Raw genomic sequence first — 25,602 nt, forward strand, 5'->3', positions numbered from 1 at the left:
GGTATGAGCATAATAATAGTGTTCACATTTAAATTATACATTGTATACACAAAACAATCATATTATGATTGATCATTAATTATATGTGCATTGTATACTATCAACCACAAACTCAACTAAGAAATAGTAAGAAATAACAGTACAGACGGTTCTAGACTTACCTCAATTATAATAATAAAGCTAATACTGAGTAATGTACAAGCACTACAAGCACATGTTACAGTATTATTTATTAGAAAGACAGGAAACATAGTAATTGTTTTAAAAAAACACAAAATTCATTTTTTAAACATTTAATAATTTTTTTTGTCTATAACATGGTTAAAGGATAAATAAAGGATGCAATTGTTTTCAATTCACTTTTTTTTCAAATAAAAACACATTTCATTATTTGTTTCAAATTGTTTTGTTATTTTTTCAGCCTTACAGTTTCAGCGAGTTAATTATTTTTCCCTAGTGTTTCAGAAAAGTCTTTAACAATTTTTGTCAATAATTGTCTTATTTGGTAATATGTTATCATAGTTCACAAGCAACCCGGAAAAACATGTAATGCTACCTATAATTTTTGCAATTACATTAATAATAATTATAATAATCATCTCATGATCTACTTGAATTATTAGTAGGCTATGTTATAAATTATAATTACTTGACTACATATATAAATATGATAATGCTCACAATAACTCATGCTACTTAAATACTACATATTTAAACTTCTTAAAATACAAGTACATTTTTATTTAAAGGCCATATATGTAACCTTAAAATATTCCTGATCCCTCAAGTTAATAAATACAATTTAGTTAAATATATCTAACCAAACATAAAAAAAATTGTGCATTAGCATACTAAAATTGTTCAGCAAAAATTATTGGTTAAACTTGTAAATACAATTAAGTATATTATGTTGAATATTATATAAATGCTTTCTTATATTGTATAAAGCAAATTCAAATAACTTTAAGTTACAAATAGATATTTAGTTTAAGTTAGACAATTAATTAAAAATATCATGATAATTAATACTTTTATATGAAGAATAATATAGTATATATATTTAAGAAAATTTAATTTTGGTACATTAAAATAATAATGACCCAAATTGCACATAAATAGATATCAAATAGTTGCTGAATAATTTTAGAGAGTTTGCAAACTGTCCAGTTAACAATTTCAAACACCATTTACACTAAACGTATAATAATAATCAATTATAGACTTTAGTGCATTTAATAAATTTAGTAACCATTATTACTATGATTACGACGTTATTCAAAAATATTACATCATTAATATTTATTATAATATAATATATTTACAATATAATATAAAAATCATGTTTACAATATTGTACAAGTTTTTTCCTTGCAAAACAATGCATTGTCATTTTTATGTTTCAATGATTTTTTGGGGGGGAAGGGAGGGGGGAAATGCATTTAATTTGCAAGATAAAAACAGATACAAAATATTACATGCCTTATTTTTTTCTCAAATAAAAAAAAAACAACAATTAAAATACATTACAATAGTTCATACTCATAATTTATCACAGTTTAGTTACGTCTTATACTAGTTTATGTTTGGCATAATTTGTATGTATGTCATCATACCTGTATAGCTAAATTTCTTTTAAGCAAATGCTTATACAAATCTAAAAGCTCGAAAGATTAACTGTGAGTATAGTCATGTGATGAAAAACAATGTGGAATGAAAAAACACTGCCTGAACGATTATTATAATAAATAGACAAGACTTATAAGATTTGTACTAGAAAAAAAAATAATAAATGAGTATTTATGTTGATAATATTAAAAAAAAAAAATCTGCTTAAATACTATGACTTAGTGTTAACGCGTATGTGTATTTGAACCTTAATTTTTATATTTAATTTTATTATTAATTAAGATACTGCAAAAATGTTTTGTATTTACAATCGCTAATTAATATTAATTATGAAATGAATCAAATTTTATTTATTGAATAAAGGTAAACTTATGTGGAAAATTTAAGTTTTGCTCACGATCATAGGATTATTACAATTGATTTAAAGTAACAGAATAAAAGCTAATTTAATTAAGTTATTGTGAGCATATTCATTAATTGGATGCATTTAAAGAATTAAAGGTTGTTTATATTATTATTAATAAATTAAACAGAAAACTTTCCAATTTAAATTATTTTATTTATGTATAGAAAAAAAAATCTCAGTCAAATATGTAATCAATTATTTGCAAATGTTTAAAAAATAATAAAATATATATAAATACCATATATATATATAAAAGAAAATTGTTTAACTATGAATGTGGTTTGTAGCTTTGTAAAATTTTAAGGCACAATTTAGGTTATTAATAACATATTTATATGGTTTACTCAAATTAATAAGTGGAATTTTTAATGAATTTTATTTTAAATGCATCCAACTAAAATAAAATATACATAAAACGCAGGAGGAAGATTATTAATGTATACGGTGCTGAAAATAGGGAGATCTATGTTAGGAACAGAACGTGATTTTAAAATTTAAATAAAGATATTATACTGAAAGTCTCTTTCACTACTACTATTACTATATGTTATGTCATTATATTTAAAGATATCTGCTTATTTTTTTTTTTTTTTTTTATGATTTACATAATATTAATTTCAGTGATTGAAATTTAAGAAGTTACAGATTATTAATAAGAGAAATTAGGACAACCCAAGAACTGTGATATATATATATATATATATATATATATATTGATGATAAAAACAGTTATTTTAATAATGAATATGAGATTGAGCAGTGAAAAAGCATATTTTTTTGAACAAATTAATAACATGCTGAACACTGATTAATAACCAGAGTCATTGCATTTATAATCAAAAACAGTAAACGAAGTTAATTTTTAAATATATCGGAGTTTTTGGGAATATTACAATTATTAAATAAAAAATGTTTTTTTGACATTTTTAATTACTTATCTAAGTTGCTAAGGTGTATATATGTGCCTTCTAATAACTAACATTAATTAAATGTTATAAAATATTTAAACTAATAACCTGTTATCTTATTGCTACATTTTTCACAAAAAAAAAATCATATTAATAAGGTAATATTTGCAAAAAAAAAAAAAAATCATTTGTAAGACTTAGTTTGAATACATTAAATGCTAGACATTTGGTTCAATTAAGTTGATGACCTATTCTCCAAGACTAGTAATTTTATAATCAACAAGTTGGAAGCTCATTATTTATTACAAGATAAAATTGATAGTAATGTAATCATAATGATAGAATTCTGAATCGGGAAATAAGTCAATAGTAGTCAAATGTTAATTACTCAAGATGTGAAACCACATTACACTTCAATAAGCTGCCCTGGATTGTGTTGTTTACGAGCATTTGGATCAAACCCTTTTGATCCGTCTGGACCTAAAGGCTGACGAATTACTACTAATTTTGGTGAACCATCATCTATTACAGATATGGTGCGTATGCGGTTAATCAAATGTTCTGGACGTTGAGATGGTTGTTTAGGCGGGGAATTTTCTGCAGAACTAAAAATTTAAATAATAAGCCAAAATGTAATATACAATTTTTAATTAATACGTAATTATAAAATCATAAATATAATTTTTGAACTTCTTTACAATAATAAATTAAAATAATTAGAATTTAACATTTAAAAAAGTGAAATTCTCTGAAACGTCATAGTACTTTTATTTTGTAAAAATAGTCTTCATAATGCTATTATTGTCATGAGAATAGACTGAGATTTAAGAAAATTACAAGTAAATTCAAATCACAAAGTACGCAAACCATTGAATTAGAGTAGAACAATTATATTAAACAGGTAAACTAATACTAACCTGATTTTAGTGACGTTGCAACCAGATGATTTTCCTGATCTTTGATTAACGACTAATACAAATTCCACTAAATCTCCTTGGTTTAATTTAATTCCATCAGTTACTTCAGATGTATGGAAAAATAGTTTTTTACCACCTTCAACTTCATGAGTTAAAAACCCAAATAATCCTATAAAAAGTAATATCAACAAAATAATTTATAGTTTGACTATTTTTTAGTAATTAAATACAAATTATATTAAAAAATTCACTCAAACCTTTAATAGCGTCAACATGAGCTCTTTGTTTCTTTCTAATCGCAATTATATTTACAGCTCTATTTTTTGAGTCTACTTGAAATTGTACAGGATCTCCAACTTGTAACAACTCTCTTTTATTTATCAAACCTTTAATTCCAAATTCATACTGCGAAATATTTTCTTCTTCGGCTATAAAAAAAAATTAAAAATTACAATAAGAATTGTTATATATATATACACACACACATTATGTATACACACAAATACAAAGCTTACTTGTAGGTACTTCTTGAATTATACCAGCATATTCTGTCTGCTCAGGATTTACAGATCGCAATGGACGAGAAACCACTCCATCCAAAATAACATTTGGTTGAAGCAATTCACAGTTGTCACTAATAGAGCCTGGTGGTAAAATTCTAACATTTTCAGCTGATGCACAGCTCCCACCATTTCCTGTATTCCTGGTACTTAATGTATACTCTACTTCCATACCAAGTTCAAGAGACGCACTTGGTTCGTTCAAATTTCTATATTATAATAGTAAATAACGATTAGAATATTGACAAGTTGAAAAATAAAATCAATTCTACTTACGCATATCTAAAAAATACTTCAGAATCGAGTGCTATGGTTTCAATAAACCCAAAACCATCTTTAAGGGCAGCAATATAACCATATTTGATGTCTGCACGATTTTGTTCATCAGTGGATGTACGTGTATTATTGTTTGATGCAGTCGATGCCAAATGAATATTCATCGCAATTAATTCCTTGTTGCGTTTTATTTGATAGAGATTGAATCTCACCTAAAAATAATTTTTGAAATAAAATAATAATAATAATATTGTTGCTAAACAACAATCATTAAAATAGTTTACTTTATCTCCTTGTCTTGGTATATATTTGCCATTGCAGTCTTTGACGTTATATAATATTGTTCTCTTAACACCATTTGAATGCAAAGTGATAACTCCTGGTTCATAATTAACCTCATCAAACTGCTAAAATAATTAATAACATGTTATAAGCATATTCAAACCAAAATTACATTGATATGAATAAAAACAAATAGTGTTAATGAACTTTAAATTATTATAAAAATATTACTTTTTAACAATTAAATAGTCCATATATAATGGTAATCAAATAATCGTTAGTGGTAATAATTATTGGTATGGTAGTAATAAAAACAAGTATTATTCATTAAAATAATCAGTAGTAATAGCAATAACAAACAAGATAACATTTGAATCACTGATAAATGATAATAATACATTAACATTGGATTTTTTTATGTTTGTCAAAAATTGTGGATATTTAAAGTAGGAAATATAATTAAATGTTAACTGAATTGTACTATGGCATAAATAAAAATCAAACATTGATAAAATACTATATTTCACATTGAATTAACTCAAAGAATTAGATAATTTCAAGTTAAATATTTAACATATCTCAAGTAGAAATAATATACTAATAAGTAATACATAATGTTGATTACAAGTTTTAATAGCTTTATCAAACTATGCGTTTAGGCAAGTCCAGCTAAAAACATTAAAAACAAATCATTTAAATTCTAATTGTAAATACAAGACATATTTTGACGTGAAATCCAGTTCAAACGGATCACCCAAAACGTAGTGTGGTAAGCACCTAATAGATATAATAAATAATTATATATTTTTTTTTTTTAAAGAATAATATTTAAATGATTTATAGAGATATCAGGTTTATATATATATACATAAATTCTAAGAAAATCATTATTTCTTTATATTTAAAGTTTTTATAAAAAGTATTATTATTTTTTTTTTTTTTTTAGTATTTTTTGTATTGATATTATATTATCAGGTACCTAATAGGAATATGAAATATTAATATTATTAAGATGTACATTTCTAAAATAGAATATCTTATCTACTTTCAATAAATCTATACTCAGAAATGCTGTATTATTTATTATATTAATTAAATTCTTAATTTCCTGAAAATGGTAATAGTATTAACTATTAAAATAATTGCATTATTTATTTTTATTATTCACAAAAATAGATAACAACCAATGCTAAAATTTAATATTATCTATAGAATGATAACATTAAAAAAAATTTTAAAAGGCAGATGTTAAAAAAAATATTATTTAATTCAAACTCAAACTCAAAAAGAGGTGATGTAATTCAAAAATATTTTGTTTCACTAGGCAATTTCACTACAGTAAGTCTATATACACAATCTCAGTTTCACCTACATGTTTTGAATACTAAGGGCGTTTTTGTATGTTTATATAGAACATGTCATTTTATTACGGAACTACTCATATATTTTAATATGTAAACACTAAGTACCTAAATGTATTAGAATAATATAGTATTTAATATCAGTCACTTACATGAGCATTAGTTTTTGAAGGACTTGATGGTTCAAATATCTCCGTTGCTACAACTGTTACTATGCCAACTAATCCTTCTTCAATGAGTACTTCAAATTGTACTGAACCACGTGTCAAGTGTTTAATTCGTATGGCACTCTGTCTAGAATTTCCAAATGAAGATGAAGGATCCTATGGTCAAAATTAAATAATATTTTAGTTATACCTAAGATTTATAATTTATTTTTATTTAATTAAAAACTGAATTAAGTACTCAAACTAAATAAATCAATATTTGTCAGAACTCAGAAATACATAATATTGACCTCTAATTATAAATAAAAACTATTATAGTAAGCAAACAAATAAATGAGTATTTAAGTTGAAAAATTAAAAATTAAAGAATAAAGAATACTATTTTTATTATGAAATTAAGTGTATAAAAAAAAAAAATATGCATGTAAATAATTACGCTAAAATGTATTTATATAAATAAAATTGTTTTGTAATAAATTTAAATTGGATCATTTCAAATAATTTCATCTGAACAAATGTTGTACATTTTTATGACATAGGCTTTTTGTATATTTATTCTGTGTTTTATAAGATACACATTTAATCTAAGAGTAATTATGGTTTTGTAGAGCGTCTGAATTGGTATAAAATAACTAGTTACTTTTGCTCATAAAACACAGTGTAGGAATAACTGTTTTACATTCATGGCCTTTATAAAAAGCCAATATTAACTAGTTATTTAGTGTTTTAAGGTAAGTTGAATGAATTAAAAATCTTATAATATTACTTGTGCCACTGTAAATTCAACTTCATCGTTACATTCCAATTTTCTTTGAACATCCAAAACTTCATTGAAAGTAAAATATATCTTTGGTTCTCTTTCAACAGAACGTAAAAATCCAAATCCTTGTTTTAAAACTGCAATAATACCTAGTTCTCTTCTTTCACCAGAAACTACAAATGATTCTGGTAATAACGAAATATTAGTAGCTCGTTTTAACTGATCTCGTCGATCGGTCGCTATTCGAAATTCAACCCAATCACCGTGTCTGTAAAAAACAATAAAATTCAGTACATGTATAATACATAATTTATTTATATTTCGTTCACTAAGAAACTACTGTGCACATAAAACTGCGAATAGCTATCTTGTATTTCACCAATTTCACTCTAACCTCTATAGCATAGCTACTTTATAATAAGTCCACTGTGGTACAGATTAATTAGTTTTGGTTTTTGCACATTCATATTCTCTCAGGAGAAGAAGTTTAATCAATGGTACTTACCTCAATGTAAAATCACCCTGCTGATCTTTTTCACCAAATGAAACTTCAACTTCAGAATAATCGGGTGCTCTATAACGTATACGTCCAGGTAGTGGTTCAGATGGCAAATGGTTTTGAGGAGTTTTGTCTAAAGGTTTTAAAACTTGACCTTTCATAACAGTATCCTCAATATCTTCAAATATTACTGAACCAGGAGGCAAACGTTCAATATTACACGCAACTTCCTTTCCCTGATGAATAACAAAACAATTCTAAATTATACTTTAAGTAAAATAAAAACTTTACTGTCTACAAAAACAAGTATAAAAAATACTTAAATTGTTTAAACAGGCCACTCATTCCTCATTAAATAGCAAATGATTTAAGATTAAACAGTTTTGTTAAAAATAAAACAAGGTATTTTACAGTCTATACAACGACAAATGATCTGAATAACTATAAAATATATTGAAAAATTACTATTTAGACTAGCTACTATGAACAAGTATGAATAGCTAGATACCTATAATTTCTGAATTTAAGTATAACTATACATTTTCATATATAGATCAGTGACATAACACATAAAACCCCAATGTTAATTTAGAGGAATGAATGGTCAAATATAATTTCTAAAACAAGCAACAATTTTTAATATTTACATACTGAGTTTAAAATACAGAATTTTGTTTTTTATTTCTATTTTTAATTCACACAAATTAAACTTATATTCAAATAAATACATTCAATTTACTTACACTCCGTGTTTGTATTATGAATTCTACATCATCACCCAATTGTAAAGGTTTGGAGGAATCTTTAAATTCAGTAAATGGAAATGAAATTTCTTTAACAATATCAGCTCGTTCGATGTAACCAAAAACATCTTTCATAGAACATACAACTCCCTGATATTTAACTGGATGTACTGGATTTTCTAAGCGGACATGTGTAGCTCCCAAATTACCCCTTTGATTTGTTGCGATTTGAAAGCTTACTTGATCACCAGTTCTAAGGGTGACATTACCTTCAACATCATCTTTATTGTAAGGGAGAAAGAAACACTCTCCTCGATTTTCATAACTAATTCGACCTTGCGTATCACCGCCCGAACCTTCAGTTCTCAATTCTGTTGTTACTACACCAGTTACTCTTTCTTCACTTAATACCTAATGAATAATATTTACCTAATTAATTTTAAACGTTATGAATATTAGTAATAAAAACTTACCACTTCAGGAGCAATTTTTGTAACAGTGCTAGCAATGGGTTTACCAGTTCTTCTGTCATAAGTCATTTCGAATTCAACGGGATCACCAATTTTAAGATGTTCGATGTTGCCACTAAATTGACTGAAATGAAAGAATAATCTTGCTTGACGTTCACAACATTGAATAAATCCATAAGAATGCTGAAAATGATAATAGACAATTAATATAGAAACATCAGTTTATAACAAAAATTATACATACCAAAAGTTTCTCTATAATTCCGGTTTCCCTAACACCTTGATTGTTACCAAATGATTCATTCGAAAAATTTGAATTGTTCGAACTGCTCGCAGTAGCCGTGTCATGTCCACCAAAAATATCGTTGCCAGCCGGAGGATACCGACTTACAGGTGCAGTGTTATCAGAAGAGAATACATCAAAGTTTGATGACTGTAGTCCATTGTTAAACATATTATTCATTGAAGAATCCTTTTGATGAAATTGCGATGACTGATATTGTGATGGCATAGGGAAATTTTGACTTGACTGTGAATTATAGTTTGGTGGTGAATGATTTGAAGATCTCGATGATGGGTAATTGTTTAAATTTGTTAATGCAGAGAGAGTTTTAAAGTTAATCATAGAAGAATCGCTACCGTTCAACATATTTGATTGAAACAGATTCCACTGGGAGTTGTTAGACATACTAGTTTTAAATTCTTGAGTTATTTGTTTATATACTTAACTATTATGACCATACAATTTTTAATGTATATATAAAGTTATTTTTAAGGGAGTAGGAGAGTGGGGAAAGGGGTTGGTTTCTTTGCTTATATATATAATATAAATATATATATAATCTAATATATTATCCTAATGTTAAATTATATATTATAATACATTATTACCATTAAAATCAATATCACAGTAATATTTTTAAGAACTAAAAAAGGCACTCGACTAAGTCAAGCGACTTTCCTAAATGTTTTACGTTTGAACACAAATAATTATGGTTGTTACATAAAACTCTTTCTTCTTAACTTAGACAAAAAAAAAAACTTAATAAATAATAAAAAGATATCTAGCCTACTTTAAAAATCTAATAATAATTGTTATAAAATAGACAGTTCTAAAGTATTCGGTTGGTTCATTACAATACACAGCACACGTTTCAATTAAATATTATTTAAACAATAAAAGAAGATTTCTCAGTTGATAGTTGTCACAATGCTTGCTGGTAATGTTGCAGTATGTCGTTTTCTCAGATGACTAACAGTTGAAGGAACGTACAGCGAAGAAGAGAATAAAGTTGATGTAAGAAATTTTGTTTTTAATATTTAAGTATTACTTTTTTTTTCTAATTTTTAATTTATTAGTTGTGATTTTAAGACTAAAACTAATTTAGCCTAGTTTTGAAAGCTGAAAAAAAAGAAATAATAAAATTACAATCATGAAATATGATGGAAACTAAATTGATAAATAAATTCAAGTTTAGTGAAATATGTACAAAAAAATAATTATTGGGATCTAATTTTTCTATTTACCCCCAGGAAAAATTTACATTTCTCAAGAAGGCGTGTGATGATTCAATGGGTATGATCATTTTCAAAACTTATTTCTTAGATCTTATGAAAATGTATATAATGCTTATCTGATAACCTTCACAATACTAATATGAGTCAGAGTACATTTCAGGGATATACTTAACAATAGAAAATAAACCTCAGGTTTCCAGGTATTTTGTTTTTTAATGAAACAATAACCATTAAATTACTTTAACGTAATTATACTTAACTACGTGCTTAAATAATATATTACGAACAATGCTTAAATACACTTTATTTAAACAAATATTAAATTGTTAGTTGCAAGTAAGATTTTAATACCTTTTTTAGTTAATTGTTAAAAATCTAAGCTTATACTTAACATTATGTCACTATTAATATGTACACAAATATATTGTTGCCATTAAGTAATTTAATTTAAACAAGGCCTTTATTTATTCATATCTTGTTAAAGTAAATAACTAATACATATAAAAAAATAATCTATCATATATTAATACAACTACTTAGATTATGTTTGGTAATTATACTCGAAGAATAATAATTTAACTTATAATAAATCAGTAAAAACTTAACCAGAAAAAATAATATTTAAATAAAGTAAAGATTTAGGGAATGTTTATAGCAATGGTTTTGAGTACTTAAACAATTAATTAATTTTACTAATACTGTTAGTTCAGAAAAAGGTCATCTTACTTTCATAACAATCACAAATTTTAAACAGTTCTCGACAAAAGAATGTAACCAGTTTCAAGAATTTGATTCATTTAATCGGATCACATTTGATTTGAAAACAGAAATAAAACAAAAACAAAAAGTGTAATATCAAGTGGTTTATTATTTGATAATTATCAATTAATACAATATTGCTAAGTATCTATTGAAAGTACCTTGGAAACTATGAATGAATATTTTTTCTTTTCAAACCAAAACATAGATAAATATAATAGAAATCAATGATTTCAAAATAATAATTGATCTTACTAAACTAATTCTTTGGTTTTTTTTTTTTTAATTAAAAATATTTTAAGTTCTGTTTAAACAATTGTAGCCGTACAAGAAAAAAAAATTATAACTAGCAATAAAATTGCAAGAACATATTCAGATACCTAAAAATAAAGGTTTGCCACACATTAACGTCAATAATGAAATAAAATGAAACAGTCACAATAAATTGATAGGTTTTCGATCGGTCAAACAGAAACGAACATTATTGAATTTTAAAACAAAAATGATTGACTTAGGGTGGGGAACGGAAGTCTTAAAAATAATGATAATTCCAATGGAAAAAATAGTCTGGCCTACTTAAGTCTTCGTCGCGGTTGTAGGACGACGGCAACAATAACAATAACAATAACAACAACAACAACAATAACAACAACAGCGTCCAGAGAACTAACGATTTCCCTTATCAGCAAAGAAACTAGATCGGGCGCCAGCCACCATGAAATGAAAATTAACAGTACAAAAAACTACTCATTTTACCCGGAAACCTGGATAAGGGGTTGTTAATAAGGAGGACCCAGACTTCCAGGGATTTCAAAGCGGGAAAGGGGCGACCTTCGAAACCCGCGGACCGAGAGCGACGGTGGCCACAAACCGGAAACAACGATGGCCGTAGCATACGTTGGTCAAGGGTACCCGGAACAGGACTCAAAAACCGAAACCACGAGGATAATGACCAGCGGCGGTTCTGTCCCGGGAACGCTGACTGGCTGGTTGCAGCACCCGTCGCGGAACGACACAACGCTGAGCTTGGGCCGAACCCGTTCCCCGTACCGAATAAATAGTTAAAAATTAAGAACAAATCGGTGTACTTACCACGGCACAGCAGAGCATTGATGACATGTTTTCGACATATTTTTACCGCAGGTAAGTCAGTCCGCTCGACAACCCCCCTCCCACCGCGATAAAGTCACAGCGCGCGCGCGCTGCCCAACAGTGTCGACAACCATACCTCGATTTTTTAATTTTTTTCGTCCTATTTTCGATTTCCCGTCGAGCACAGCGGCATCTGTCATTCTGTGTCAATGACGATAACCCGTTGATAACAACAATAACAATAACATAAGAAAATTATTATGTTTCATATTGTGAACAATACCTATACGACATACTCATATCTGGGAATTGAGACGCGGATTTTTGTAGATTTATTAATTCGGATTAAAAATTAGCACGTTTCATAACACCCAAAATAAGACGTATTCATATAATTACATATTTTCAAACAAATGCATTTACCTACTCAAGTATCTCGCGAGTACCTAAATGGCTAAATATATATTCTATATATTAAATTCTGAGTGGAGCGATGGATGTATTGATTTTACAATGACGAGTGTTTTTAATTTTAATTTTGTTTATGTTGTATCTATTCTATTGTCATCAATTTTAAGCGTTAGAAATTAAATCTAGTTGGAACTGCATGGGATTAAAAGTAAAAAAAATGTCCAGTTATTTTCAATTAACTACAAAACGGGAATTTATATTTTATATGCATACAGCATATTTGATAAAATCGTTTTTTGGTGTAACTCAAAAACAAATAACTTTAGATAATAGAAATTTTTACCAAGTGTGGATATTAGAAATGTTTATATATACATATTAATATATTATAATAAAACATTACATATTTCAATACTTTTGAGTTATTTATAAAGACATTTAAAATTTGTAATTTTTCTTTTTTATATACATATATAATTATAGTCAAAAATATGTGATATTTATACCTATTTTATTATTTATGAAAAAAGAGGAAATCTTATCTTAACTATCAAAGTATTAACTAATTTTCTAATAATTTTAGACGCAATTAGATGATATTGAGTTTGTTGCGTCCCATGTGTTAGAATTCTATAATAACTGCAAAAACCATTATAGCGCTTTCTACTTTTATAGTTTCTATAATCATTGATGATAAATTTTTGGAAACTTACTGCATGTTGTGCATAATAAAACTAAAAATAAATCTGCAGCTTTAATATAATCATTATCTAAATTTGAATTCGCCGTTCACAACCACAATAGTTATATGCTTGTTGGCGAAATTTAATTTTATTATTTTTTTTTTTTAGTTTAAATGGTACGTATTGTTTTAGACAAATAAACGTATGTTGTTATTAAAATATTATTGTTACTTATATCGATGACACTCTTTCTGGAGTATACCTAGGTAATAAATAATAATTAATAATATATACCATCGCGATTGTTGTGATATATAAAACTAAATAATATACATAGTGCACTTCCATAAGATATTATATAGTAATTATATATAACTAAAACTAATAACACATTTATTTAAAACTAAAGAATCAAATTATTAAGAAACAAGACTTTAGATATATTATATGATATTATTTGGCTGTCTGGCTTATCCGGCGCTATGTATAGGTAATTTTGCTACACTGAAGCGTAGATTAATAAAATTGAGTGGCTATAATGCAAAACGTACTATATTTTGAATTTCCTTATGGCTTATGCCTTATACTATAATAATACTATAATTGTATAATATATTTACATATTACTACCTAATTAATATTATTCAGTAGAATATTGGTATGATATTTAAAAATAATTATTGATGAATGAGTTTTTCTATTTTTCAGGGCAATCTTTTGATAAAATTGATATTTATACGTTATTTTTGTTAAGATTTTTAAAATTATTATTTGATAAAAAATTATTATTTAAGCTAGGTTTTTACTTTTCCTTAATTTTTAAAATATTAATAATTAGACTAAAATTATAAAAATGATATATTTATACGTATTACAATAGTAAAATATCCGTACACAGTATGTACACACACATCATGTGTTCATGTTTTATAGTAATAGAATTTTCATTACATTGACCTCTACTTGAAACCGAACCATTTTACAGGAACCGTAAACTTAATCAAAAAATGTACATGCGATACGAATAATAAATAATATACAATTTAATGAAACAAAAAATTTTTTTGTATACACAAAAGCGATGTTGGTGTTAGTGCTGGAGAATATCAGCAGTTTGCAATTTTTTAGCATTTAAAAATATTATAATGCAGGTAGAGCCCGGCAGAGGTTTATTTAAATAATTGTATTTTTATTATTATTATTATTAATTGAATCATTTGAAAATAATTATTTATGGATACTCATGGTATAGAGGATAATCTTCTACACCGTGGATACTCTTCAAAAAATATTTTAGGTCTTAGGACGTCGTTGTAACATTATTACGTTATAATGATATAAAAACTTACCAACATTTAAATTGTTAAATAATAAATCATTTATACATTGTATGATATTGAAATCAGGGAATAGGGACATATATTGATATATTAATCAATAATCATCAATCATCATACAAACTAGCATATTATAACAACTTATCTATAATATCTTTATGATACAGTTTTCATCAATCACCATTGGACAGCTGTTAGTTGTTACCAATAGACATTTTTTTGTAACCAATGGTAACCATCATATGCAAACAAAAAAATAATCGTTTTTCACGAGCCTGCAACAAATCCATGAAAGAGTCTCTCTTTAAAATGTAAATTTTACAAAATCCTTTCTTAGAACACCTATACGGCTATACATCCTAAAACAAAACTACAGACCAAAATTCATATTTATTTCTGGTGGCCGACTATAGACGATGATGAATCAGTTGGACTGCAGGAATTCAGAAATTCAGAAGTCAGAACATGATGTTATTAATATACCTATCTAGTAGAAGATAGTTAAGCAGGTAGGAAGATTACATGGCCTGCAATAATTGTGAAAATAATAATACAGCAATTAAAATATATTGATGAATTGTATTTATTAAATAAATTATAATATTATAATAACAATAATAATATATATATTATATTCATACATTTTGTATAATATACAATATACCTATTATTATTTATTTTCATTATTGTCATACAAGAAATATTACTTTATTTAACAAACAGCTTCAATATAATCCTTCAGTGTCATTTTGGTTACCTACGTAAATATACATATACAATTGTACACCTAAAATAATACACTTATGCACTAGCTGATAGAAACATCACTGTATGTAATATAAATAGGGCGATACGCATTTGATCTATTTAGTATTTTATTATATATTATCTACGGCCCAGTACAATTCACTTGTTATACCGGTCGACATTTGTAAACATTACAACGCGAACGAATTAGTGACTATATTATTATATAGATAAATTACGAGTTACCTAATCATGTTGATAATTAAGTATTTACCACGATTACCACAACGATGTTAAGATAAAAACGTACTGTTATGGAAAGGGGACTAAGCAAATAGCAATACATTCAGAGACGTATTTAGGACATGGCCTCTGCAGAATCCTCAAGGTACCTATACGTTCAAGTTAGGGAGACGGGGCACAGTTTTTATCACGATTTATGACATTAAAAAAAAAACCACCAGGAAATTATTTTTTTAATTAAATGGCAAAAGCTTGAAAAAATCATTTCTAAATGAACAATGTTATATTATTTTAAATACATTTAAAAGTACCTATGAAAATAATTATATTATATTTTTATAACTTTTATAGTATCAGACTTAAATCATTGTTTATAATAATTTAATTTCTGTGTTTAAGGTCTCGCCTATAAAGTCGTACATCTCATGCTATGCCACTGTAATTTTCATACATATTGACTATAATCATTATTTTGTGGGAAATAATGTGTTCAAATCGATAGTAAATCGTAATAGAGAACGTGGTAATAAAACAAAATGTACATGATAAGATCGTATTTATTAAAAGTACTGAAAAATATGCTCAAAGAACGGTAAATGTTAAAATGGTTAAATATTCTTCAAAATTTTCTGACAACAATAAATAAAACAACCTTATAATGTATGAATATAAAGTAATAAATATTCAAAATTTTAAACAAAAACATATTCTGCATCTATTGCAGTAACAACTAACAACGTAATATAAATTGAGCGCATGCGCAATTGTGCCAAGTCCGCTTAATTATATGGACTTCTGTTTAAATATTTAAACAATATAGCTATAGGTCTAACCATTATAATTTTACACGATGCATGATCTAAGCTTTAATTATTTAATTACTCTAGTGGCTAGTTGCTTTAGTTTGTTCATTTGTTTTTCTATTTAGTATTTATTTTTTATTTTTTAAATGATTTAAATTTTAAAAACATTGAGTTTTTGATAAATATTTTTTTTTTATTGCATACTTTGAAAGAAATAACATAAACATTTTTATTTTTATTTATTTTTTATTACAATAGGTAGGTACCTATCTGCGCTTTAGTGATAATAGAAAACTACCTATGGTAAACAATAACAACAACAACAACAACAACAACTATAGAATAACTGACTATTATCTTCTTATCTTTTTTTTTACATCAGCTGTTGTAGCCGTCACTGTTCTGGAATCCCGATAGTTGCTATCGCAATTACACTCGCACGTTTCAAGTTTTCAACTTGGAAGTTCAAACGAATAGTATTAGTACGCCGTATAAGACGTACCTACAAACACTGAACACTGGATCTTTTTATTATTTATTTTTGTTTTTTTCTGATTGTAATTTTCCCACTAGTTTTATTTTGATGTGAATCTGTGATTTACGTCGCATATTTAATATTCCGCCGCATTTCGAACGTTTATTAGATTGTCACAGAAATGAATGTCATATTTTCGACAATATGAGTTTTTTTTCCTTATGTGAGTATAGTATTATAATCATGTTGAAATTTAAAGTCATAAACATATATCTGTGTCGATCATTGTGTAAATTGTATAAAATAAAATCTGTCAAATATGTGCTGTATTGCTTCATGCTTGTCTGACTAATCTAAGTTTGAGGGCCTGAGCTTATTTTCTTATTTATATTGAGGACTGACTCAATGATTTTGTGACCTAACAGTGTCTGATCAACACTGTATATAGATTCCACTAATTTAAATATTACTTCAGTTTTCTTTCAATATAATATAATGGCCTTATATACAAAATAGAGGCCCTTATGTAAAAACTTTTGTATATTAATAAAATAAATCTATAAAATAATATTTTTTCATCTGAAAACAAATAATTGAGATCAATACTATGCTAATTACTAGATAGTAGAACACTAGTTTGATGTTTGAATCGCCTAGTTTTTATTATTATAAAATTCCAAAAAAATTTTATCTAAATTTGTGTTCAATTTTAATTATACTTATGAACCAAGGTTATATGAATTAATTAATTTTTTATATCTAATAATACTACTAATTAATATTAATTGACATCATATTCTTTTTGAATATATTTAAAGTGAAATAGTTGTTTGTGTATTGCTAATATTGTATTAGTTAGCAAAAAAAAAGTTAGTGATATTTTATTGATATATATTTTTTTAATAATATTATTAATGTCTTATTTTATAAAAATGTATGTACATAGTTTATAACAAATTAATTACAAAAAAATATACCAAATAAATATCTGTATTGAGTATTAAAAAATGACTATCTATTAATATATTATATATAAATAGGTATTCATTTTTTTTACAGTTTCTAAGAATAACAATTGCTCTACAAATAAACCAAATAAAAAATCAGATAATATATTATCAAGAATGGTTGATCAAGACTTAGTGTTACAGGTAAATTAATTATTCATACAAATTACAAAGTAATAAAAAAATTTAATTCTTAATAATAATTTTAAATATTTATCTTTTTACAGGAAAAATTAGAAAAATTAGAAAAACAAAAGGTTTGTTACAATTTATTTTTATTATTTTAGTTGAATTATATTAATTTTAGAATTCTTAATTGTTAACAGAATTTAAGAAAACAAAATCTTCTCAATGAAGAAAGAAATATTAAGAAATTGGAAGAAAATAAAATTCATCTTCATCAGAAAAGTAGCAATAATGATAAAGTAATTAAAAAAATTAAAAAATAACCATAAATAAATATTTTTGAAAATGTATTTATAAATTATTAACACATTCTTATGATACGCATTTTGTCTGTAAATTATTATAAATAATTCATTGTTTATACTAAATGACTATTTAGTATATAATATAAATTAAGAAATACAGGTTTTAATGTTCTACAATCTTCTTTTATCCCTTTTGTTTTTTACTCCTTAAAAATAAGAAGTCACAAATTTATATATTAATATTTTTATTGATTAATTTTTATTTATAGATGATTCAATTTTTATTAACTGATGAAGAATCTACCAATCAGTTAGTATCTTCAATTCAAAAGGATAATCTACTAAAACAAAAACAATTTTTGAATCATTTAAAAGATGGTACTATTTCAACTAGTGGTTATTTAACCTAATTATCTACAATAGTTGTCTGTCTTAATAAATAATTTAGTGTTATATTTCAACAATATTATTATTAAATTAATGTTTAAATTTATTTTGGTGGGTGAATGGTGAAAGAGATATATAAAATAAAATTATCTCAGTGTGATTTGGGTTAAATACAACACTAATTATTTTTTTAAGATAATTTTTATACTATTCATTATTTATTTCAAATTTGTTTATTTATATTTTTCAGTCGAAAAAACATCAAAAGAATTAATAAATGATACTCTTAACTTAAATCGTTCATTTCAGATGAATTACTTTGAAAAGTATAGTAAATGTGATAAAATTAAACATATCAGTCATGAAGATAAATTAAAATTAAGAATGTAAGTATTTTTAATAATAATTATATAAAACAGTTAAGAGCATGCTTGTTAACATTTCTATTCACATATAATAGTATATAAGTATATGATTCGGAAACATTGCTTTTTGCTTATATAAATTATCAGTATTTTTATTTAAACATTATTGGTGATAAACTTGTAATTAAACAAAGTTCTAATTTATAATAGTTTTCTATTAATAAAGATTATTTATTTAATATATTTTTTATTTTACAGAACTGATAATGAATTTACATTAAAAGTTGAACAAATAATTGATAAAGTAAATATGCAACGTTGTTTACTTGTAAATAAATTGTCAAATGATGATTCATCTAAAATGGAGAAATTAACTAATCTTCTCAATACAAGTAATTGTTATCGTCAAGTTCTAAAAGAACATTTAAAGTTCATGTACAATCAGCTCAAATATTTAACTGCTGTTGAATTACAAAAGCAAAACTCTCAGCTCAATAAGCAAATAGTATGATCAACAATTAATGTATACCTCCTTTAAAAATAGTTTTTTTCACCATGAATCAATTGTTTTTGTAACAGAATAATTTATGTGATGAAAGAATCACATTAACAAAATTGCTTGTGGATTTTATTGATAAAAAAAAGCAAAATCAAAAATATCTAATTCAAGAATTAGAAGCTCAAAATGTTGAACTTGTAAGTGAGATTAAAATAATTTAAAGATACATAATACTATTAGTTTAATATATAAATAATTAACTGTACATATAATACAGAGACCTGTTCTTCAACACACAGCTATCAGCTCAATTAACTTATAATGGAATAAGAGTGTATTGTTATTATAAATTTGGAAAGGATTGAAAAAAAGTCAATTATTAGTCTAATGTTGTTAAATATACACATAATAGCTTTTAAAATCCTTAGAAAATATATGTTGCAATGTGTTACATTTTTTATCAACTTTTTAATTGGTAAATTAAATTATTAAAAAATATTTGGTTTTTTTTATTATTAAACCTTAACATACAATCCTCAATATTCTAAATGTAAAAAAAAAAAATTTAATTCCTAATAATTTTAAATTAAAATGTTTCTTACAATTGATATCCCTTAATTAATTTAATTACATATAATTTTTTCATTAATTATCTTCATCTAAACAATTTTTTAACTTGCTTATTGTATAAGTATAATGAATGCATAGATTTCAAAATAACGAAACCAAGTTTTGTTTTCAATATAGATTAAAAATATATATTCAATGAATTATATTTTTTTTAGGAAACGACAACAAAATGGTTATCACAGTATACAAAATTGGTTAATGACATGCCGTCAGAGTTAACATTTTCCAAGAGCACAATCAACCCAACATTATTACATAGGGTGTGTACAGCTGGTGGTGGTCATCTTCTGCTATTTGTTTTGGAAAATAATTTGGAATTACCATTGACAAAAGAATACCTTGCAAAAGTATAATTGATATTATTTATTTATATTCTCAGTATTTATTATAAGTATGTTTATTTATTAGATGGGAGTTAATAACTGTGACGATCAAGAAATATTAATAAATACATTAAATTATTTTCCTATGCCATCTGCTCCAACAGAAAATGAGTTTCCTCCATCGGCTCCATTTTTAGAAGAAGTTGAATGCATTGTCTGCATGGAAACAAAAGTAATATTTTATACTACTATTATTCTACACATAATTATTGTTTACTTATAATAATTGGGTAAATTATTGGTGGTAATGGTGTATAAATAATATGTACTATAACTTAAGATTATATCAGATTATGAGTAAATTTATACATAATTGAATAAACCACTAAATGTAAATAAAACCTAGGTTATCGCTCTGCTATGCAGCAGCCAGTAAGTGTCAAGTGTACATCAAAGAATTTTCATTTTTGACCTCTTAGAAGTATTAACTGTCAAATTATCATAAATCACTCTCAAAATTGAAGATCAGTTTTTTTAATTAATATTAAATGTACATACAAAAAAATAAAAATATAATACATTGAAAAATCAATATATTCATTGCTCCATTCAGAATCTAAAATATAGAACTTTGTTCAATATTCTCAATGATGAGAATAAATTAATTATTAAATAATCCAAAAATAAATATGCAAAACCACAAAAATTTATTGTTGTAAAACTTTTACTTTTGAATATCATGTATGATATTTTTTTTATTGATTTTTAATTTACTGTTGTATTGTGAGCCTTAATTATAAAATATAATAATTTTTTTTAACCTTTAATATTAAATTAACAGCTAGTTTATATATTTATATTTTTAAATTGTCTTATAAGTTATAATAATTAAATTTTCAATATTTATTTAGTAATTTAAATCTTGGAATTAAACAAACTTTAAAAATGAATTGGTATTGTATGTATACTCTTTCATGAATTTTATTAAATTAATAAATAAAAGTAACTTGTTTTATATGAATTATACAAACACAATATTCATTGCAAAAACTTCTCACTAACAACAACACTTACATTGTATATGTATTTCAATATTAAACTTAATAAATAAATAATAAGCATTTAATATTACTTATTATTATTAATAGTTATTTAAGTGATCACTTATAAAGTGAATAACTGGTTTAATTCTTAGTTTGGAGACATGTTTTGGAATTTTTTTTAACTTAATTTTATTTATATTAGCTCATATATGAATTAATTGTTTTTTGTTTCAGTTTGACACTTTGTTTGTTCCCTGTGGACACTTATGTTGCTGTTGGAAATGTTCAGAACAAATTTCATTGTGCCCTATGTGCAGAACTGAAATCTCACATAAATTTGATGTTAAAAGTATAACCTGACTATTACTAATATCAGTTTTTTCATTCTTAGCATTGATAATATTAACAAGTGGTTACTTATTATTATTATAGCATTTATATAGCAGAAATAACTATAGTGTTCATAATACTAATATTTTGATAATAATAAAGACTTATTTAGCTTATATAAAATTATATTTTTACACATATTTTCATATACTATTACTGTTATTTAATCCATGTTAATACATTATAATACATTTATTTTTTTTATTGTACTAAAAATTACATATTTTATAATAAAAATAATAAATGTTCAAAAAAACTTAATAATAATCATAATTCCAGATCATCGTCAACCAAATCAATCACATCGGCATCATCTGTGTTTTTGTTTGGTGTCGGCTTTTTGGTATCTTTCTTTTGTTGTTTTGTCGACTTGAAGTCTATAGGAAAAAAACAATACAAATGTTACACATAAAACAGACATTTAACACTAAGATTTCATTGTAGTTCTATCATGAATTAAATATGTTAACGCCAATGTAATTATTTATTGCTCATTTGGATTTGTATTCGATTCCCTAGTTTCACATTGTGGCAGGAGGAGGTTTAAATAAATATTTATTCATCTCTTGCCATTCCATATGCTACTAGTAGTAAGTCAAATCCAAATTAAAATAATAAGTAATAATTATTGCATTGGTATTGTGTTATTTAATCTATGATTCTAGTGATGGATGGAGGTCAAATATGTTTGAGTAAAAAATGTAATTTAAGGAAATATAGGAGTAATAGATACTCGCATTGATATTTATAAGGTAAATAATATATATATAAATATTATAGGGTAAATATTATTTTTTCTAGAAAAGGTTAGGTAGCTATGTAAAATTCTTTGATGATAGTTCTATATTATATTACACTAGTAATGATCAATTATCATAATATACTTGTATTTTCAATTTGATTACTAGAGAAAGTTTAAATGAGTTGATTTATTTAATTTAATTTTGTGTATGGTAAAAAACTGTGAATTCAAATCATTTACCTAATTACAACTAATATGTAATCTATTTAATCGCTTACTATTTTTCTTTTTAGTTTTAGACATTATATTTGTTATTACAACTAGTCATCTGATAATTTAATTAAAAGTAAAATATATTAGGTACCTAATTAGATCCCAACAGTAAAAACTATAACTATTTAGGTTTGGATCATAAATTTTATTTACAGATTATTTGATAATTAAATATTATTATTTAATAATTTGATCAACTGTAATAGTAATTAACATTTTACATACATCGGTGAAATGATTATATTGGTTTACCAAAATAATAAGTTATTAATGACTTAAAATATTTCTTTAAGACCTGTTTCCATTAACAAATTGAAACATATAGGTATTTCGGTATACCTAATAAGCAACTTTAATACTTTTCACAGTCACCGTTGAGAAACAACAATGACTAGACGTTTATCCATCACTTACTAATACAAGCAGATGGTGGTGAATCGTATAATATAATGTATCAACATACCTTCTAATAGTTGTTGTAATGGTTCGATCAGACATTCAAAATCGACTTGGGACAATGCTTCCAGTACATCTTGGGCACTGATGGTCTTCTTGTTCCTACTGGTTGCGATCGTGGTAGCTTGATTGCTCACGTACAATATGAATACGGACGCCGCTCTGGCCAACGCGGTCTTAGCTTCTTTCGACACAATGATGTTGGCCGGTAACACTTCCTTGGCGATACGGGTGATCGCGGTCACCGGTAGATTTAAATCTTCCAGACGTTCGGCCATTGCGATCACCTATGACGATACTCTGTTACGAAATTGTAGATCGATCTCGTAGCATTCATCAAAAACCGGAACAAGCGTTGCAGACCGACGTTCGTCGACAAGACTACTGGTCTTGGCCAAGTCCACGTGATGGCAATTCGAAAAACAATCGGATGTGCCTACTAAAGAATAAAGACGAAACTGTAAAATAGTAATACTCACAAGAACCGAAGGACAACAGCAAAATAGTGAGCGGTGTAGTCGCTCACTGAAACGCTTTGTTTACGATAACATCGAAAATTAAAACTCTGGAAGGCGGGAACGTGTGATCGACGCGAAAACGTCGTGATGATACCTATTAAAGTGATAAGAAATCTTGTATGTTCGGTTGCAGTACAATACATATCAGGCGTCGGGCATGTATAATGCAATCTAATCACGAGATTGCATCACATAATATAATCATATCATTCATAGCTAAATTTAATAAATAATATAAATTCTGCGTTTCAGTTTGAAATGGGCGCGGACGATTCAAATTGAAAAAACATTACTTAGATCTATAATAATCCTATCTAAATTGTATCTTAAATCGTGGTGAAACGGTAAGTTGTATTGGCGTAGGTGGTATAGGTATTGTGTTAGACCAGCGTTTCTTAAACTTATTTTATCCGTGGAACCCTTTTTGATGTCCACTTTTATCGCGGAACCCCTACTTTTTTTTTACTTTCTTGCAAATAAATTATAATCATATAATAATATTGTGTTAAAGGTATTTAATTAAAAAAACATGTTAAAATAAAAATAAAAATAAAAATAAAAATAATCGTGTATATACATAATAATACTTTAATAATAATTACTTTAATTACACTAAGTATACATTTTAATGGGACAAGTGAAATTGTTTTTTATTTTTACAAATATTCCTAATATTGGGGTTTATTAATGAAAATTTCATTAAAATATTAGGTTCGGCATCAAGTCTGTTGCGATATATTTTTTTTATCAATACATAGGTGGAGAACCCCGTTTCACACATAAAGTGGTTGCAAATGGTAAAAGTTCCAACACGGCCTTTTGTGACAATTGAGGATATTCATCTTTTGAACTGCACCAAAATTAGAGATTAGGCTATTCCATACGGCTTACATTATTATTTAATATACAAATTTTTTTTTCTTTAATGCAAACTATTTTTCTCCACTACTAATACTTAGTTTGATATTTTAAATTAATTTTCTTGACAATTTTGAAAAAATTACTTAAGCTTCGCGGAACACAGTTTAAGAAACGCTGTGTTAGACAATAGATGATTATAATATTGTTAATTATTATATGAGAACAGTTTAAATAACTAATTCTGGTGCCAATATTTCATTGTTTGTAGCCACAAAATTAATGAAATTATAAACTATAACTATAATAAGTGGGTATATCAAATGCAATTGAAAAGTAATAATATTACGACTGTGCACCTAAGTGCAGCGAAAAAATCTGATTTGCTGGAATTGAGTAAGCAAAACTTAATACCCCAATTATATCATAATTATTTTAACAGTATTTAGACATGACGTATTTATGACTTTTTATATTGTAAAATAGTATGTACGTGCTGCAATAGACACATTTTTCTCTGTTTAGATATAGTTTTATTTTATACTTATCACATATATCAGACAATTGATATATTTTTAAGCTTACAAAAAAATAAAAATATAAAATAAAATCTGACGCAATACAACAATCATAATAC

At 25.7% G+C, this 25,602-nt stretch overlaps 3 protein-coding genes across 7 annotated transcripts; 1 reads left to right on the forward strand and 2 right to left on the reverse strand.

The window, feature by feature from the left end:
- Positions 1-382: 382 nt before the first annotated feature.
- Positions 383-12,432, reverse strand: LOC132928215 (cold shock domain-containing protein E1). Of its 2 annotated transcripts, none has more exons than XM_060992737.1 (13): positions 12,345-12,432; positions 9,220-10,377; positions 8,979-9,158; positions 8,506-8,916; positions 7,769-7,998; positions 7,270-7,531; positions 6,489-6,659; positions 4,978-5,097; positions 4,694-4,905; positions 4,373-4,626; positions 4,115-4,285; positions 3,858-4,026; positions 383-3,545 (listed from the first exon to the last, which is right to left on the reverse strand). In XM_060992737.1, exons 2-13 carry the CDS (start codon positions 9,661-9,663, stop codon positions 3,347-3,349), a joined length of 2,823 nt encoding a protein of 940 aa, XP_060848720.1. In that variant the 5' UTR covers positions 9,664-10,377; positions 12,345-12,432; the 3' UTR covers positions 383-3,346. The 2 variants fall into 2 exon arrangements, with proteins under 2 accessions (XP_060848720.1, XP_060848718.1); XM_060992735.1 differs by having other exon boundaries at positions 4,978-5,100.
- Positions 12,433-15,079: 2,647 nt separating this feature from the next.
- On the forward strand, positions 15,080-22,241 carry LOC132930138 (E3 ubiquitin-protein ligase LRSAM1-like). Of its 4 annotated transcripts, none has more exons than XM_060995824.1 (12): positions 16,615-16,871; positions 16,951-17,266; positions 18,103-18,194; positions 18,278-18,307; positions 18,377-18,475; positions 18,751-18,859; positions 19,119-19,254; positions 19,492-19,738; positions 19,813-19,929; positions 20,518-20,709; positions 20,771-20,917; positions 21,963-22,241. In XM_060995824.1, exons 2-12 carry the CDS (start codon positions 17,248-17,250, stop codon positions 22,086-22,088), a joined length of 1,314 nt encoding a protein of 437 aa, XP_060851807.1. In that variant the 5' UTR covers positions 16,615-16,871; positions 16,951-17,247; the 3' UTR covers positions 22,089-22,241. The 4 variants fall into 4 exon arrangements, with proteins under 4 accessions (XP_060851809.1, XP_060851810.1, XP_060851807.1 ...); XM_060995825.1 differs by having other exon boundaries at positions 16,615-16,826; XM_060995826.1 differs by lacking the exons at positions 16,615-16,871; positions 16,951-17,266 and adding an exon at positions 15,080-15,284.
- Positions 22,242-22,295: 54 nt separating this feature from the next.
- Positions 22,296-24,151, reverse strand: LOC132930139 (DNA polymerase epsilon subunit 3). Its single transcript, XM_060995829.1, has 2 exons — positions 23,597-24,151; positions 22,296-22,495 (listed from the first exon to the last, which is right to left on the reverse strand). The coding sequence occupies exons 1-2, from the start codon at positions 23,865-23,867 to the stop codon at positions 22,386-22,388; spliced, it is 381 nt and encodes a 126-aa protein (XP_060851812.1). The 5' UTR covers positions 23,868-24,151; the 3' UTR covers positions 22,296-22,385.
- Positions 24,152-25,602: the final 1,451 nt, after the last annotated feature.

Source organism: Rhopalosiphum padi, chromosome 4, assembly GCF_020882245.1.
Source record: "Rhopalosiphum padi isolate XX-2018 chromosome 4, ASM2088224v1, whole genome shotgun sequence".
NCBI lineage: Eukaryota > Metazoa > Arthropoda > Insecta > Hemiptera > Aphididae > Rhopalosiphum > Rhopalosiphum padi.